Source organism: Eschscholzia californica, unplaced genomic scaffold, assembly GCF_041429995.1.
Source record: "Eschscholzia californica isolate CP2 unplaced genomic scaffold, dmEscCali1.0.p SCAF_6, whole genome shotgun sequence".
Classification (NCBI taxonomy): domain Eukaryota; kingdom Viridiplantae; phylum Streptophyta; class Magnoliopsida; order Ranunculales; family Papaveraceae; genus Eschscholzia; species Eschscholzia californica.
Genome location: NW_028238483.1, coordinates 34,196,923 through 34,215,757, shown reverse-complemented (window position 1 = coordinate 34,215,757; position 18,835 = coordinate 34,196,923). Strand labels below are relative to the sequence as shown.

At 35.3% G+C, this 18,835-nt stretch overlaps 2 protein-coding genes across 6 annotated transcripts; one reads left to right on the top strand and one right to left on the bottom strand.

Annotated features, from left to right (window-relative positions):
* Positions 1-816: 816 nt before the first annotated feature.
* LOC147533945 (Zincin-like metalloproteases family protein) lies at positions 817-12,360 on the bottom strand. Of its 2 annotated transcripts, XR_015227232.1 has the most exons (18): positions 11,859-12,168; positions 11,690-11,771; positions 11,539-11,591; positions 11,340-11,394; positions 10,579-10,717; positions 10,444-10,498; positions 9,423-9,609; positions 8,682-8,777; positions 7,110-7,229; positions 6,884-7,006; positions 6,493-6,648; positions 6,035-6,151; positions 5,400-5,525; positions 5,238-5,305; positions 3,894-3,904; positions 3,501-3,636; positions 1,627-1,792; positions 817-1,391 (listed from the first exon to the last, which is right to left on the bottom strand). XR_015227232.1 is itself a non-coding variant. In XM_086645499.1 (17 exons), the coding sequence occupies exons 1-17, from the start codon at positions 12,065-12,067 to the stop codon at positions 1,144-1,146; spliced, it is 2,136 nt and encodes a 711-aa protein (XP_086501625.1). In that variant the 5' UTR covers positions 12,068-12,360; the 3' UTR covers positions 817-1,143. The 2 variants fall into 2 exon arrangements, 1 of the variants encoding a protein (XP_086501625.1); XM_086645499.1 differs by lacking the exon at positions 3,894-3,904 and having other exon boundaries at positions 11,859-12,360.
* A 1,572-nt stretch (positions 12,361-13,932) lies between these two features.
* LOC147533944 (putative expansin-A30) lies at positions 13,933-16,311 on the top strand. 4 transcript variants are annotated; one of them, XR_015227231.1, is made up of 5 exons: positions 13,933-14,023; positions 14,663-14,779; positions 14,959-15,280; positions 15,757-16,147; positions 16,217-16,311. XR_015227231.1 is itself a non-coding variant. In XM_086645498.1 (4 exons), the coding sequence occupies exons 2-4, from the start codon at positions 14,665-14,667 to the stop codon at positions 16,070-16,072; spliced, it is 753 nt and encodes a 250-aa protein (XP_086501624.1). In that variant the 5' UTR covers positions 13,978-14,276; positions 14,663-14,664; the 3' UTR covers positions 16,073-16,229. The 4 variants fall into 4 exon arrangements, 2 of the variants coding, with proteins under 2 accessions (XP_086501624.1, XP_086501623.1); XM_086645498.1 differs by having other exon boundaries at positions 13,978-14,276; positions 15,757-16,229; XR_015227230.1 differs by lacking the exon at positions 13,933-14,023 and having other exon boundaries at positions 14,344-14,779.
* Positions 16,312-18,835: the final 2,524 nt, after the last annotated feature.

The following is an 18,835-nucleotide window of genomic DNA, read 5'->3' as shown; positions in this document are numbered from 1 at the left end:
TTGTTATGGGCGCCCCCTTAGTGGTGCGTTCTATTTTCTCCATTTTTCAACCAGTCTAGATGACCCGCTTCTTTGGACTCCTACTTGAACCGTCGGTGAGAAAAACTTTTTTCTCCTTTCACATGTTCAGTCACGAAGAGAGAGAAATCTTTGTTTCTCTCACAAGCGGTTCAAGTGGGTGTTCCTGGAAGCGTATTGAGTGTATTTTTTCTCAATTTTGTAGAGTGAGAGAAAGAGAGATTATGATAAAAGAGTTCTTTTAGAAAAAAAAAAAAAATATACAAAATCATGTGAAAAAGTAATTAAAGAATAAGGATAATATTTCAAATATAAGATACAATTAATAGTATGATACTCTCAAGTCATTCCAAAATAATTATTAGATTATTTGTTTATTATGTATAATATTTTAATTCGAATAATCATTTTTTTTTTATGAACAACAAATTTGCCCTACTAGCTTGCACAAGCACTTGTATTCATAGCGCCAATTAGCATTGCAACCCTATAGTAACAACTAAGGGTTTGATTTCTTAACCCTTCTAAGGGCTACCGCTTACTATGTACTTACTTTCAAACAAAAGAAAAAGGTGATAGTAACTTAGAAAAATGTTTCATTACTTTTATGCACATGATGTTTGTTCTCAAACTACTTCAATCCTCATTTTGTACTAGTTCATGTATTTTACAATTCAAGTTGAACAACAATTAAAATTTATGAATGCTTTGTGAAAAAACATAAATAGCCAAAAAAGAATTATATTATAATGGAAAAAAAGTGAAGTCAGCCGTATAGAGAAACAGTTTAAGCTTAAATGGAGGGGTAACCAAGGGGACGAGTCTTCGATAAATAAACCCATCAAGAAGTTTGTAGTATTTTAGGAAGATATAATCTTTCAACTTTTAGTTTTCTGTCCTTTTTTTTCCTTTCAAAAGGAAATGCCAATAAATACTGAAAGAAAATTGAGGTTGCCAATACACTCACATTTTCTCCCCGAGACCAGGTAACCTCCAATGTCTCCAATTTCTAAACCCAAAGAATATTTGTGACCTGGTAAACCTCTCTCCTGCCTCTCCGAGAGCAACCCATCTCGAGGAGATATCCGAGTCTATGCGCATACTAAAAAGAAGGGTCATTTGCTCTCAATTGTTAACAAGTTCCATCTCTTTACAGAGACAAGTTATGTCAGGGGTGATACCTCCATTTTGATATCTTAGAATTCCATCACCACCCAAATCCTTCAACAAAACAGATGGCTCCTCTGCTCCTCCATGCTCCAACAATTTTCTTCTAATATTGGATCCTGTCGCCAGTGACATTGGATCCTCCATACATACCTCCTCCCATATCGTCGCAGCAAAGCACTTCGCATAAAGGTAACTATAATAACCTACACAAGAGAGCAAAACAAAAAAATAATTTTTTTACAGTTAGACTTGATTTCAGGATTTGAAGTTACAAGTCTTACCGATTTAGAGTGAGTTTACAAGGAAATCACGATGAACTAAAATCAATTTCAATCGACTTGAACCCATTAATTGGTTGGATTTAATATTATTGTTAATTTTATTATTATTATTATAGTATTGTATTGTAGTACTCTAGTATGCATAAGGTACTCCTACCTGCTCCGTAGTTTAAAAGGTGATTGAACCTTGTATGCCAGTGAGTTCCTTCTACATGATCCCAACTGGTATACTTTCGTTTTAAGTCTGCTACAACCGAAATTGTATCTGCAGAAGAGGATAGTTGTTCTCCGAAAAGTGTCTGGTCAATCATAGCATAAAGAATCTGAGGCAAAAGAGCAAAAGAAACCAAGGTCAGATACTAATGCTACTACCACGACATCGTTTCTTTATCTCGATCTAGATTTATTGTAAGACTAAACCTTTGAACTGGTCCTGATGTTAAACACTTCAGGACCAGACCATTAATTGAGTCAATTTGACTACAAACTTTATGATAACTTCACAACCTCCTGTTTAAGGTTGACTTTGTGACTACAGATGAATTTTATAAGCAGAAACACATAACCAAACACTCGGGGAAAAACAAATACAACTGGACAAAAGCACCAAAACCTCCTTCATCTAGAATAACCAAGAAACTACCATCTTCCTTAAAGAACACAGACATAGCTGAATACAGTTCACCTATTGGGTATAACAAATAAATTAACAAAAGGTGCAAAGATGAGTGTATCTGGAATTAGTTAGCTTGTATCAGTTTTTAATAACTTGAATATTTATATGGGAAAATAATCTCCCTAGATGTTCATATTGAATCTAGGGAAGATTAGAAATTTAAAAGGTCTATAATGTTGTTAATAGAGCCTCCCAAGAAACAGTTAAGTCTAAGAAAAATATAAATTTAGCCCAACGATCGCCTCTACTCTGACGGTTGGATGCTTTGTACCCCAAAAATGGTCCTGCCCAATGTTAATCTTCTTTTATTTAAAGATGGCGTTATTTTTTTTTCTTCCACATGGTCTACATGATAGCATGAGGTATAAGAATGAGTTAGTATGTAACTGAGTGGAGTACCAAAAATCAATTTGAACTGGTCTACCTGCGGCTGTAAGTGCTTCTGTATGCATAAAGTGAACGCCACACATGTATGCATTCTAAAATTTAATGTCATTAGATTTGGGTGCTTTTGTCCAAAGACTACAGATAACAGCATAGAAGTGTTTGAAGGGGACGAAGCAGCAAAGACTGGGGCAGCAATAACAATCCAGAAGGACAAGGAAGGATCTCCTTCCATGGCTAAAAAAAGGCAAACCCCTAGAGTATTTCGTGAACTGAAGACTTTGGAGTGGAGCATGCTCGAACCGGCTAAGAAGAAGGGGACAAAGTCGTTTTCAAACTCTAAGGGAGACGATTCTAAATGTCAGATAATTTGCTAATCTGGAGTATCAGGGAGCTAGGCATCCCGGCTTCAAGCTCTAAGGGAGGTCCATCTAAGATATTAGCAGTCAGGAGGGTGTCAAAGGAGCCTTGTGGTCGGTGCTGTCAAGTTTCTAAGTGTTCTGTTGCTTTTCTGAGTTCATTGCATCAGAAAAAATGGTTGCGAGCCTGTGTGGGTTGGTCTTCGAAGCATAATGTCTCAGCCTTTCTTTTGCTAGATGCTGAGCTTTCTTGGGCAGATGGTGAGGGTGGTAGTCCCTCTTCTGTGGTGTTTAAGGCGAACAGAGTCGGTGTGGGATAAGCCCCTCTGTTTTTAGTTTCGTTAGGAGCCTCTGTGATTGTGCTTTGTTTTGTCCTATGACGGTGGGGGGAGCAGGCTATCTGATGTTTTGCTCCTTTGTAATCGGGGAGGTTTCTGGCTCTCGGTTACCTCCCCAGGTCCTTTTTCTGTTTTCCGTCACTATTCTTTTGTAACTTCCGCTTTTTCTAATATTAATTCAAACGTTTAAAAAATAAAATAATGTCATTACTCTTGTTTAGATACTACAACAATTAAATTAAATTAATTACAATGAGGTGGTGTAGCAAGTAACCTGACGCTGAAGCTCAGTTGCCGCAAACATCTTTCTAGCTCCTTTCATTGATTCAACTAGTTTCTCCGGGATTACTTCATCAGTCGAGTAATGTCTAGCAAATGTCTTCAAAACTCGGTAATCCCATGCATAATACCTGTGGATCAATGAAAAGGGAAAAAAAGGAAAAAAGAGAATTATAAGCTAAGCTTCAATGTATATTGTTCATCACATACACTGCATTTTTGTGTAAGCATGGTTATGCAACATACTTCCACTGAGATACCAAAATATTTCCAGTTTCAACCTCAAACAGTAAGAGATTCCATTTACAGTTCTGAATCAGGATACTTCTATGAGCAGTATATCTTAGTAAACCTTTGGAGAAAAAGAAGAGAGTATTTAGGAAATTACCCGATTCCTGTCTAAATTTATGGGAAAATAGCGGAATAAAAGAATAACTGCCAGTGAATAATGGGAATCCCAAGAAGAGGTTGACATTGGAATGGAGACCATCAAATCTAAACTGAATGTATTAGATAATCACTTCCAGTTTCATTTTAAGCTTCAAATTTGCCTCCACAAAAGAATGTCGTTACGAATAAATATTTTTTATTTCCTCTCCACTAAAACAATCTCAATAATGTTTTTCTCTACAACAACAATGGGTTGGCTGAAGAGAAGGGTTATCCTCGTACAGAGTCTCAGGCTAGTCAGCTGCCGACTTCTTAGTTCTAATCATATAGATAATTTTCACCACAGGGTAGCTATGGATGTATCTTCATGTGTGACCAACAATCATAGACACCATAGATTTAGACATCACCATTTGACAAGTCAGCAGATCCAATATCTAATGTTTGAACTTGAAAGCATATATCATTGTTAACGTCTTCCCAAACTTTGATTGGAAGACTTAGGAATTCAAAATCTAAAATTTTTAGGGACGAATATTATTAGTTCCAGTAAGATGCACGATCTTCGAATGAGCAAAACTATTCATTACAATTTCAGAGATCAGTCCCTAATTGCTAAGCCATGGTTCACCAACTTGGAACCCCAGAAAGTATCATTTTTGCCATTCGTATAACCAGATCAGCCAATCAGGATCCTTTTGATAGCAATCCCAACTCTCCAGTAGTTTTTAGTTTTTCTGTGAGATACAGATCATATGTAAACATATGATTGGTTCAAGGCCATTTTTTTCTATAGGCTTGCAAGCTGCAAGTATATATATTTGCTATTTTCAACAGTTCAGCTCGCACATTGAACAGGATAGCGATCCCAGTCAGCAAGTGAAAGGAACAAAATAGCTTGCATTTGGAAAGAAGGTTGCCGCAGTTCTTAATGGTCTCTTTTAATTGTTTACCTTGACATTTAGATTGAAATTGTTGGAAAGGGAGAAAGTTCATCAGAAATCACATAACTTGACTCAACCAAACCGAAAGATTCACCGGCTTGTGGACTACGTGGATAATTTGTCAGGGATCACTCTGACTGTGAGATTCTTTACCCACAAAAATATAAAATTCACTCAGTACACATATTAGACAATCTGCATGACCTGGTCCAGTTCTCTTCATGGTATCTTTACAACCAAATTTCCAATTTTTTGCATACACAATATAATAAAATTGATGCATTCGTAGCTAAAAATAGTTTGATCATAGCATCATACTACATGATAGACAAATTTATTCGCAAAATCCCAGCAATATGAACAGTGCAGACCAATAATTCTAGAAGCATAATACTTACTCGAAAAGATTTGAAGGTGTTTCTGCTAAATCGAGAGCCACTCGGGTTCCTGAAAAATGTTGATATTCCTATAAAGATTCAACAAAAGAGCTATTAGAAGATGGAAAAGTCGGGTATAAGTGGAACTTGTACAATTTGAGGTTGTTAAGGACTATAGACTACCGTTCTAGAAAGTAGTGAATGAAGAGCGTGTCCAAACTCATGAAAGAGTGTTTCTACTTCCCAATGATTAAGCCTTGCTACTGATGAACCTGGTGGAACTGAAAAATTGCACACCAGGGCTACAACCTACATGATCATTATAAAAAAAAATTAACTAGATTTCAGATAGGCTAGAAAATTAAGTATCTGCAAGAGGACAGAACTTTAACAACTATATAGCCTAACAAAGTAACAAATTAGCACACACATAACAACGATAAATGCAAAATAAATCTTATTAATCAGAAATGTCCAGATAGAGAAAGTAAAATAGAGAAATACTTATAAACATCACGTAAAACAACAAACATGGTTAACCCTGATGAGGATGTTTTTGACTTATACTTGTAACGACGTTGCAGATGAATTTAAATGAAACAATTTGGGTAAGACATCCCAAATTCCAGAAGGTCTTTCAGTGCAACAATTAGACTTCGACACGAAAACTCTTCCTCCTTTAAGACACTAAAAATTAGATTTTTTTGTTGATATGTATCAACAGAAAATTGCAGCATCAACAAGTCTAATTATCAAACTAAAGAATTACACCAAAGAAATGATTAAGATAGACAAGTGCTATATGATAATGAACATACCGGAAGTTGATATTCTGTCTCTGATATCCGACGTCCACCTTTGATGGCAAAATGAGCACAGCCTGGATACTTTCCCTTCCTAGAATACAAATCAAGGTAAAGATACCCCAAATCACCCTGAAAGTAAAGAATGTCATTATACTTCATTATAAGCATGGAAAAGGAGACTAGGATATCTGCACTGAACAAAGAAGCAGCTTAAATAGATCCACAACTTTGCGACAAATTCAAATACGAATTACACTTGACAGTGGATCATAATCCAAATAGTATTTGGGGAAGTTTCAAAAAAATCATGTCGAGCAAATTACAAGATGTGTAACTGCAGCGCATAATACGTTCAACCATTTGTAGCACCAATTGGACATATGAGTATCACCCATTGAACACCCTAATCTTTAACCACAACCATGACTTATCGACACGACTAGAGAAGTTGCAATGGTGGCCCGAATTACCTCTTCCGGATGATGAAGTGCCATCTTAAGCACATCTTGATGCCATAATTCACCAGGTGGAAGAGGGATGCTGTAACATGTTACACCAAACAATGACTCAACGAGCACTTTTAAACCTTCAATGCATTGCGCTAGCGGAAAATACGATGAAACAACCTGGTCATAAAGAAAAACGGCAATCATCATACCTTCCTGATAGATTTAAAAGTCTTAAAAAGTTTCAATCATGAAGATCAGCATGCCTAGAAACAAAATTGAACCAAAATATAATAATATTTCAGGATCCTAACTAAGAAACTTAACTATTTCATAGAAAAGCACTACTTCACAGGCAAAAATTATGAGAGACATTGTCTCAAGTAGATAATGACACATAAAGATAAGAGCTTACAGAAGAATCTAGGTTGTAAGCAGAAGACTTCATCTCCCCAGTGACATAGGCTTCGTCCCACGGCTCCAAAGCTCCACTTTGATTAAATCTTTGGATCTTAAAATCTCTAATTTTCTTGAATTCCTAAAGTGGGAGGTTGCATAATAGAATATTGCGATATTATCTAGAAAGTTAAAGATAGAAATCAAGCACTTGCAACCAATTAGTAAAAATCGAAGCCAAATACCTCATCAGCTTTAGATCTTACGATCTTGTTCATTTCAACCAAAAATGACATAACAACTTCCGGTGATGAAGCCAGGTTCGGATGAACTGCAAATTCAGCATAACTTTTATACCCCATTATCTGCAAACATCTTTGGTAAGAAAGTCACTTGCTTATAACATCAACTTGAAATAAAAACTAATTTAAATTAAACATAATTGATAAGTGTACTGCTTTATCAAGAGCTAGAGACCATGACATTGAGAGTACAGTTTCAGAAATAAATTTCTGGGTACTAGATAGCCTGATAATTAACTGAAGAGAAGATCAGAGCCCCAATTAGATGATAGAACTAAACAAGATCTAAGATTAATACGGAATCCAAGATTATGTAGCAAACGAACTAGTAAAGTTTTAAAAACAATAAGCTACTCCAAAATCACATTTCAGGAAGTCATTCTGCTGCTACACCAGCCTAACTTGGATTAGGTTGTAAGCATCTGTCATGGGTGGATATCAAGATATGTTGGCCAAATAGTATCTTGCTCAGTGAACTTCTAACATTAGGCAAAATGAATAACCAATTTGGTTAAATTTTAAGCAAGACCTTAGCAATCAATACCGAATTATTTTGGGAGAGCATCGGAAAATTTAACTTCTGAGCATTACTATTTATCTAACTTGGAAACTAACTATGAAAGAGAAAGTGGAGGTCAAACTTTTCGAAATAGGAAATAGAAGAAACATAAATACAAGCCCAAGCAGCAGGTGATTAGCCTGTCAACCACGGGGCACATTATTACTAAAATTTCTCTTGTTATCTTAATTAGGTAGCGACACATACACAAAGACGAGCACACAAGCCGAAGGTGACCGGCCCATCAACCACGGGGTACTTTGATTCGGGTAAGGGTTTCTCTTGTTCTATGTTTAATTTGTAAGTGCTTGGTTGTGTGTAATACCTATCTAATTTTTCCCCTTTTCCTGGCTATGTCCGATACTCCGCATGAACAATACTTATTCCGTCTCGAATTAATGTGATTAATTAAATGGAGTATTTTTGCTTGTTAGAATTGAGATTTAAGCTTCGATACAAGTTGTCAAGTTCATTTAAGAACCAGTCTCCAAAAGATCATCAATCCAAGCCCACAGGGCAATAATTTTAATTCTTTCCTACGGGCGCATTAAAAAAGATTGATGAATTCTTCAACTTCATATCACATAAACTTGTTTTGGATATCAAGAAAAAGAAAAAATGTTGCTCCCATTTTACATGAGGACTCCTTTGACCATATACTTCACACAAAATTTTCATCAGGACCACAATACTCGTCGTATTTCGTTTGCTATTGCTACCACACATGACTTTGAGAGTCATGATGATGTTACTGAGGAGTTTTTAGTCCCAAAATAGCTAGGGTTATCACTCTGAGGAGAGAAAATCATATCCGCAGTCAAGGATGATCTGCTCCTACTAGGATTTAGAAACACAGAATTTTCAAATTTCGTCATGGTTTATTAGGTGAAATTGATTTGTGTATAAAATCTTACTAAGTCGTCTATGGCAAAGATTGAATTATATGTAGAGACAACCTGTGCGAGGTCATGCCGAGCTGCTATAAGCTTATCAAGGACACCAAGGTTTGCACGTGGGACAGAATTCCCTCGAATGTATGACTGCTTTCTCACCTGTAAAAAACAGCCATAGGTAATTTATGCATCAACTATATTAGCTTCTAAATATGAGAACTGCTTTGAAGTATTTAACTAATTCTATAAGCTTAAGAAAGTAAGTTCCAACTGAAGTTTCAAAAATATGGATCGCTAAATGCAATAGATTTATTAAGTAAAAGGAACACTTGACTCCAAAAATTTTATGTTTGTTTGCTAATACTTTTTTCCTGAACCAAATAATGGAAAGATATACAACTATAGTCTATACAAATACCACCTATACCAAAGTAACTATACAAAACCCTAAAAGCACTAGAAGATAGAGGCAAATACAATTGGCAATGCAAAACAAATGTAATATTAGAGCTGATCCATTATATAAGAGAATTGTCATGTACTATCAACCATAAGCATGCGAGTATGATGCTAAAAAAGAAGAGAATGATCGTATAACCTATATGCCCTATCTTAAATTTTGCTAGAACATGTCTAGTCATCTGTTCTCAAGTATAATCAATTAGCAGTTTAGCACACAGACTTTGCCCAAGGCATTTACATCTAAATCAGTTCAGTGCTATCTTAATTTAGCAAGTAACGATCTACACTACGTCTCAAGATTAAACTGACTAAATGTAATTTTACTTCCTATTACTCTTTTACCTCTTCATCTGAAACCCATTGTAGCACAGAAGAAAGAGTTCCTGGGTCAGTTGTTATCCGGAATCCCTTTTTCGCTACACCACTAGTACGATGGATGGGTTTCAAGAGATGTTGTATATGCTTTGGAATACATGACGCTGGATATATATCCACAAAACCTGGATCAGTGATTATATTTTCACTGTACCTGATAAAACCCAAACCAATGTCATTAACTCAGTGTCATTTTTAAAAGAACCTGATTTAATGGCCAATGAAATAAAGCTAGTTACAAATGCTAAGAATGCATACATACTGTATCCATATCATATGTGTGTGTGTGTGTGTGTAAGGCCGAGTTTCCGCAAGTTAGTCCCCCTGGTAACTAGATTCTGGACTCAGCCCTTCCAAGTTGGAGACAATCTCCAGTTCTGAGTGCCTAGATTATATACTATTTACAATCAAAATAAAATTACTACAAGTGAGGCCAGAATTCCACCGCCAATTGTTTTCCTACTCAAACAAGCTAAATTCACATGAACAGCAGAAAGGGTCAGCAGCCAAACAAGAGAGATACCTGTATTTTTGGGGGGGGGGGGGGATAAACAGATCTTCCTCTAATTCAATTTTTAACAAACTTTGAATCAATAATATTAAACGAGGAACTGTACAATAGTAGACGGGAGATGGTTACATGTTACGACATCCAGGCCTCCCTATTGTGGACGAAATCATGGTACGATTTCGTTTTAGCACAGTTAAAGATTTCCGGTACATGTAGGAGTACATGATAAGGCCAAACTTCTCAGTTAAATCATCACTAGCTAGCAGATTAGATGCGTCAGCGACAAATACTTTTTTTTTTTGTTGAAGGACAGCGACAAATACTTGAATAGGCAGTTTTAATAATAGATTATGAAAGCTTTTGACTTGGTAAAATTGAAAACATGATGGCATGGAACAGCTTGCAAACTCTGCTCATAAGCAAACTACAAACAATTGAATGTGAAATTTCACAAATGTAAAAATAAGTCGTACTCACTCTCTACAAAGCTGCGCAATTTCGATATTTAGCTCGTTAACTCGCTCCAATTTGTCTATGAAATGAAGATGAGATTTCAATTAGAGAGACAAGATAATGTTAGCAACAGAGGGATTAGGAGAACTAGAAAACAACCTGCAGAAAGATGTATTCCTCCCTTCTCAAAATCAATGCGTAGGGAATGGGCTGCCCTTTTTGCTTCTTTTGTTTGCAAATGACCAACTTGCTCAGCCTTTAAGACCGCATTATATAGGGTATGATTTGTATTCAGAAGCTGAATGCAAAACCATAAGTAAAATTAAACAGTTACTCTGTTAGTGACTACAAATTGTACATCATTAAGCCCAAGAGGCACAAACTTGGTTGAACATAACGAATATAAATTCAAAAGGACGCCTTTACCAGTAACAATAAGCGCTTAGAAAAAACAACTTCCACATATAAACAAATTTCATTCTTATGCTTCGAATTTACTAAGATAACAATTAATGAAGGATAATGTTTTGACGGCAGAGTACATATGGCCACTTTTTGTTTCATTTTTATTTATTGTGGACCTTAATTAATTCTATCTACTCATAAATTCACTTCACATACTTTCCTCCTATGATCAACAAAAACAATCATAAGCAACAACACTTACAGAATTATTCTCGATTTGTTATAAAATATGTGTATGCATAACACATGCCAATCTGCTACTATCTTGTAAGCAAATGCCCGAACTAAAAAAAAGCCTCTTGCTTACTGATTGGAAATTCCCTAAGAACTATTAACGTAACAAAAAGACAGACCAATCGACACAAACTCACAAAAATCAAACAAATAGTTAAATAATTAACAGCAAAACTCAACTGAACTCAAACTCAAAACCAAACAAATAATCGTCACCTCACATGTAGATATTCATGTATTCTCATAGATGCCTTGTTAGCCTCCTCCACAAACTCTCTGATACATATAAGTAGGATAACTAAAATAAGTGGAACCTTTCAACAAAAAAAAAAAAAAAACTAAAATAAGTGGAATCATATCTTTAAACCAATGTAATATAAGTGGAAGCACATTTTTTTTTTTTTTTTTCGAAAAACTCACCTATCAGGATGAGTATTTCGACATAATTCTGCTGAATCCACAACTGAACAAACCTAATAACAAATTAGAGGTATCAATCAAAACCATTGAAAACGCCTAAAAGAGATAACATCATATCATTACATATAAATTAGTCGTCAAAAACCCTAACCGTGTCAGATATTTCGTCCATGGCTCGAATAATTTCGATTGAAGGAGGCAATCCTGAGATGTATGAAACAAGTTCTCCGGACCTAATAAATGTGTGAAATGTAAATCGAAGAAGAAAATTAAAATTAAAAGAAAAAGTTACTGAGAGATTTTTGTTTTCAGAAGTGAACCTCTCGATTGCTTCATCTACGAAACGACGAAAGCCTTTAGCAGTTTTCAAGATTTTGAATCCATAGAGACCGCTTTCTTCTGCATTCGATGAAGGATATGAAGCGAAGTAGTTGAACTTGTTGGAACTGGTGATGAATTTTGGAGAGATAAAATGATTTGGCCGGAAAATGAATTGGAGACGGCAACGGCGAGTAAATAGGGAATACATCGTCGGAAACCTTGAATAGCTGAATGTGTATGAGAAAGTTCCCGCCACTGGGCAATAGCAATGAGTTGGTGAAGAATGATGCTTGAGGTTAGTGGTGGGAAAAAGACTCCAGAGACTCCGTTCGACCAAGAGCTCATGGGCACCCGATGGTCATAACCGTCCGTCTCTGACCCCGAAAAAATTGACCGTCGGTCACGGTCAAAATTCTACGTCGGCTGACCGCCTGCTATCCGACCGACTAATATGGCGTCCAAATACTCGACCGGTACTAGTGACTGAATGAACTCGTCCTCATTTCAGAGTTTATAGATCGTCGAATTTTATAGACTTATGATGGTCGTTGGATATAGAAGACCAAATCGGCCCCAAAGCCCAAGGGGTGTCACCAATTAAGAAGAGTAAGGGGGGGTAGTGGAGCAAGACTTTCGCGGACTCTTGAGAGTCCGCGAAAGTCTGAGGCATTCAAATCCAGACATTTGAGAGTCCACGAAAGTCTGAGGCATTCAAATCCAGACATTTGAGAGTCTATGAAAGTCCGAGGCATTCGATTGTAGACAAAATATGTCCCAGACTTTGGTGGACTTCATAGTTTGATGAATTTGTGAAGGATTTGGGACAAATTTGGAAGCCAAAATGTCTTTCAAAAAACAAGAGACATTTGAAGTCCATCATGTGATCAAAAAACAATAATAATATTAAAATAATAAATGTCTACCAAATGTCCATCAATGTCCACAAATATTCACAGATGTTTACGAAAGTCGAAAAATATATTTTTGAAATGTTAGTATAAATATATTATTTCATGTGATTAAACAATAATAATAATATTAAAATAATAAATGTCTACCAAATGTCCATCAATGTCCACAAATATTCACAGATGTCTACGAAAGTCGAAAAATATATTTTTGAAATGTTAGTATAAACATATTATTTCATGTGATTAAACAATAATAATAATATTAAAATAGTAAATGTCTACCAAATGTCCATCAATGTCCACAATATTTACAGATGTCTACGAAAGTCGAAAAATATATTTTTGAAATGTTAGTATAAATATATTATTTCATGTAATTAAAAAATAATAATAATATTAAAATAATAAATATCTACCAAATGTCCATCAATGTCCACAAATATTCACAGATGTTTACGAAAGTCGAAAAATATATTTTTGAAATGTTAGTATTAATAAATTATTTCATGTGATTAAATAATAATAATATTAAAATAATAAATGTCTACCAAATGTCCATCAATGTCCACAAATATTCACAGATGTCTACAAAAGTCGAAAAATATATTTTTGATTAGCACAAATATAATATGCATTACACATTTTGTCTATGGACTCAAGATCTTAAAATGTCCCCAGGACATTTTGTCTATGGATCAAATGTCTTGAAATGTCTATAAATACATTTTGTCTACAAACTCTCAATGTCTTGAAAATGTCTATGAACACATGTTGTCTATAATAACTCATCCGAAATGTCTTGAAATGTCTACGGGACATTTTGTCTACGAAAGTCTGTGAAAGTCCCGCTCCACTACCCCCCCCCCCCCCCCCCCCTAATACAAGTACATCTTTGGTGACTCTCATGTGCAAATGTTTGCTATGGGCCGCACGCCCCAAGAGCAGTCAAAGCAGCCGTTTTGAACCCCAACATAACTAAGGGCTCCATGTGTTCTTATATTGTCTGTAATTTTGAAAATGATAACTATAGTCTAAACAAATTTTTAACATGATTTTAGCTGCAGCTTAATGGTGTAGAATTTATTTTATGTGCAAAGGTTCAAATCACACCTTACACAATTTTAAGTTCACTTCAGGTCTCCGAAAAGTTTGGGTCAACCAATGTTTGGGGAGCGGGGGTTTAAAATTTTGGGTGAACTTTTTTTTTTTCCTCAACCCACTGCCACTTCTTCACGCCGGGAAGGGTTGTTCAGGTTTTCGTTCTCGACAACTCTTCAGATTTGTTTCTTCCTCCAACTTCCTGGCTATTCCAGTTAGGAATATGTATCTAGAAGCAAAACAAAATCAAAAGATTAATATCTTAGCACGCAATATCCTTAAATTTATGTGTAGATTTAGAAAAGGTGAAGATCGGACCATATGATCGATTCATTCCCCTGGTTCAAAATGTCCAGACGGATAAAAACCCTTACATTATCATCTTCTATTTGAAAGTTAAGTCAATAGGTAGGTGCCATTGGGTATCTAGTAAGATCCTCCTAACCTAGCTGTCTATATTGCAACAGAAAAAAAAAAAAAAAAAACCTAACTATCTATTGCTATGACATATGTGTAGTTGAGTACATGAACTTTTTATTGTTCTAATCGTGCGAGTCAGTAATATTTGGCCTGCCATTTCCCTTTCACTAATTTTTTATAGGCCAGATCATAAGATTATTCTCTTTCCATATCTCTCTATCCCAGTAAGAAAAAATATTAATTATAAACTAAGTTAAGTTTGCCCTCTCTCCTTATGTGTATATAAGCTAGGTATAAGAAATTAGACAATACCTAGTTCGAGTTAGAATTAGCAATGGCAAGATCATTCAGCCTATGTTTGTTCTTTTTCGCAGTCATGGGAATGAATTTGATTGTTGTGAAATCGGATTACCAACGACCTTTTCAAACAGGTTCGTGGATACCTGGTCATGCTACATTTTATGGCGATGAGACTGGTTCTGAAACCATGGGTATGTAATTTTAGTTTTTTAAGTATTAGTTTGATAATGGTATAGATTTGTGATAAATTACATTTTCATATTTATTGAAACAATTTAAGAAAAATGTCCGAAACAACGTTCATACGTGTAAATATAGACTCCTCTAATAGATGGATTGATTGATATCTCATACATTTTCACATTTGCAGGAGGGGCTTGTGGATATGGAAACTTGTATTTAAATGGGTATGGGACTGATACAGCTGCATTGAGCACAACTCTGTTCAATAATGGGTTCTCTTGTGGAAGTTGTTACCAAATAAAGTGTGATGAATCTGGATCCGATAAGTGCCTATACGGTTCCCCGGCCACCACTGTAACAGCTACAAACATTTGCCCGCCAAACTGGTCACAAGACTCGAATAATGGTGGTTGGTGCAACCCACCTAGGACTCATTTCGACATGTCTAAGCCTGCTTTTATGAAAATTGCAGATTGGCACGGCGGAATTGTTCCTGTTATGTACCGCAGGTATATCCTAATGCATTATCTTCTCTATTATCTACACCTTATTGGCATGAGAATGGTTCAAAATTGGTCATTTCAACACCAAATTAAGTTTTCTTGTAGTTCAACAAAAAAAAAAAAAATTAAGTTTTCTTGTGTTAACCCTTGAAAAATACAAGGGGAAATCCTACTTAACACTGGTAGAATGTAATCTTTAGGGTATTTTGGTCTTTACATTTTTTCTGTTTTTTATGCTAAAATGTCGTGACGACAATAATTATTCAAAAGCTCCTATTTTTCAAAACTAGACATCCCAAATCAAACGCCTTTGACCGAGTTCAAGTAGCACCTAATTGAACTTCGCTCGAGGTCAAGTGGCGTGGCGCTTATATATAGGGAACTTCTCGCCCCCTCAATGATCTTACTATCTTGGCTATCTAGTTATATGTTTTGGTTGATACAAGTATGAGATTTAATTTGAATTTTTAATTGAATGGCAGAGTACCATGCAATAGGAGTGGAGGACTTAGGTTTTCATTCCAAGGGAATGGATATTGGTTGTTGGTTTATGTAATGAATGTTGGAGGAGGTGGAGATATTTCAAATATGTGGGTTAAAGGAAGCAATAGCAACAAATGGGTAAGCATGAGCCATAATTGGGGAGCTTCTTATCAAGCATTTGCTACTCTTGGTGGTCAATCACTTTCTTTCAAGCTAACTTCTTACACCACAAAACAGACACTCATAGCACTAGATGTTGCCCCTTCATCTTGGACTACTGGTTTAACTTATGAAGCTACTATAAATTTTCACTAGTTACTAATCTTGATTTATGATTTTTTTTTCTTTTGGGAGGCAAGATATCTTCAAATTCTTGTAATTTATTACATTGTTTTGTTTTATGAAAGAAGATAGTTGCATATTCTTTAAATTAGCATAAATGATAAATATATGAAGGAGTTTCACTTGTTGAGATAATTGCTTAACTCTATTTTGCAAACTTGTGTGATCACTTTGGAGAAATACTAATACATCAATACATGGATTAGGAATAACCTATTATAAGGCCATTGATTGGTCAGTTATTTTGGATCCAACAAACCCACAACATAATCACTGCCCTGACATGCAACCATATGAAACAGTAAGACAATGGCTAATTGAGCCAGTGTTTTTAGCCGACCAGTCGGTGGAGAAAACCTGAAGAAGAAAAGCGCGGGTAGTTGGGCAATTGAAAAGATAGCCCAAAAGGTTTTGATGGAACACTATTAAAAATTAGGTTTAAGTTCCAACTGCTAGGTCTAATGAGACGCAGATATCTGTTCAATTGAAAGGGGTAAAATAATTCTGGTTCGCGCGTGTGATTTGCACGCGGTTAACTTAACTTCGAGTTGACGATTTCTTTCTACGTGGAGGTATGAATCAAATGGTGGGGTGTACGTAAAAATCTCCCTTAGCATTTGAGACTACATACACACAAATAAAGAGAGAATTGGAGAAAGTGGTGATATTGAACCCTCCCTATAGTGCTAAGGAGTTGACCATAATGTATATGTCATCATTGATCTCTTCACAAATTCATCCACTTTTATTTTTTTGGTTAAAGGTCATCATCCACTATTACTCAACTCCATACAAAATGTTTCCTCTCCTCACAATAAGTCAGAATATTTGGACCGTACAAATGTGTTTTGATTCTTAAATAAGCATCCACTGCTTTTGGTTGTTGGTGGTCACAGACCCAAGTGGGTACTTTTGCATGCCCTAAATCATCATCATTCTCCATCATGTTCATGTATATCGTCCACCATGCGCCACTTCCTGATTTTATTCTTAAATGAAAGGTCAATATTTTTAGAAACAGAATAAATTGTTGTGAAGACAGAAATTCTAAGAAGATGACGTATAATTTCTCTCGTTCTATAAAAAGATAACTTAATGGAGGGACCATTTATTTCGAACTCTCCAATTTTTCTTCTTTTTGCAAGAGTATGCCCCTCTGTCCCTATCTCTATTTTATCATTTTCATTTTACTACCACAACCACCACCCACATTCTCTCTCCATGCTTTTCCTTAAAAACCCTTAGGTTATGTATAGGTTTTTTTTTTGAACTAAAATTATATATCATTTCTATACGACATAATGTATCTTCTAAAAAAGTGAATTTAGGAAATTATTATTCAAGTTGAAAAGGTCTAAGCTAAACTTAGTTTATGTTTCATTTGCACTTGATAGTAGAGAGAGACACCAATTTTAGGTAGAGAGAGACAGATATCCTTAACAACCAACAAAATAGTGAAATAAAATATCTTTTTGTGAGAAACTTTTAGAGAATCATGATAACTATTATAATTGATTATAAATAATTAATCAACTATATTAACTGATACCATTAACAACCTTTGCATAAGCCCACAAGCATTGGGGATTTATGTAGTCTCCTTTTTGTATCATGAAATAATAATACTCAAAAAGTGAAAACTTCTAGCTTCATTGACATACAAATTTTTACGTCTTTACATAAAAAAAGAATGAAATTGTCCTAAACTCTAATTTGTGATACTCTAATGGAGATCTTCAAAAAAAAAACTTTGTTTGTTACACCTAACACTCTTAAATTTAATAAGAAAAATGTAGTTAGAAAAGAATTCTTTTTTATTAACTTATAATTTTAGAGTATCTTGAGGTGCACTTAGAAAACTCAAAAAGACACTATAATTTTAGACTATCTCTATAGAGATTCTTTATAATAAATGATTGCATATCATCATGGAATGTCCCATTAGAGAAGGTTTTTTAACAAAAAAAAAATTGAAAATCCTAAGTGGCATATCATTTAGACTTATCTTTAGTTCTAGGCAAAATCACTGGAGAAAAAAAAGGAACAGACGAAAAATCCAAAATCGACTTTTTCTGGACCTCCGGTCTAGTTTTTCCACGAACCATGATCTCCCACCCATTTTCTAGCCACAACATTTATAACCCAAGCCCCAAAATAAAATGTGCAAAGGTTACAGAATTTAGAAGTAGATACAAATGATAGTAGGATACATACTTAAAAAAAAAAAATGATAGTAGGATACTTGTTTTTTTACCATATACTTTTTTGGTATTTCCTTCATCATTTGGGTAGTGCTCATTGCTCGCGCGTGCACCTTTTCCAAAGATTTGCATATGAAACTTGAAAGAGTCTTGATACGTGCGTATAAAGCAAGGCAAAGTCATGTAGTCTGTAAAACCTAAAAGCTAGGGATACGCCCTATCCTATCTAGTGGACCTTTCTATGCACACTTCAACAACCACTGTAAAACCTAAAAGGGAAACTAAAAGAATGGAATAAAATAATGTCAACTCTCCCCAAACACTTCAACTACAACAGTAGAAACATTTTAAACTTCCCCACTGGTAATCCTTTGATTAGAGGACACAGGGTCTCGAATCGGTCCGTTCAAGCTTCTAGTTCCTAGAATTAAGCAACATTCAAAAAATCACATTAGAAAAATATTATAGGATGGTGTGGAGGTTGCTAACGATACTGTTCGTTTTAGCATTTTTGGGTCTCACGATGTTAAAGGCC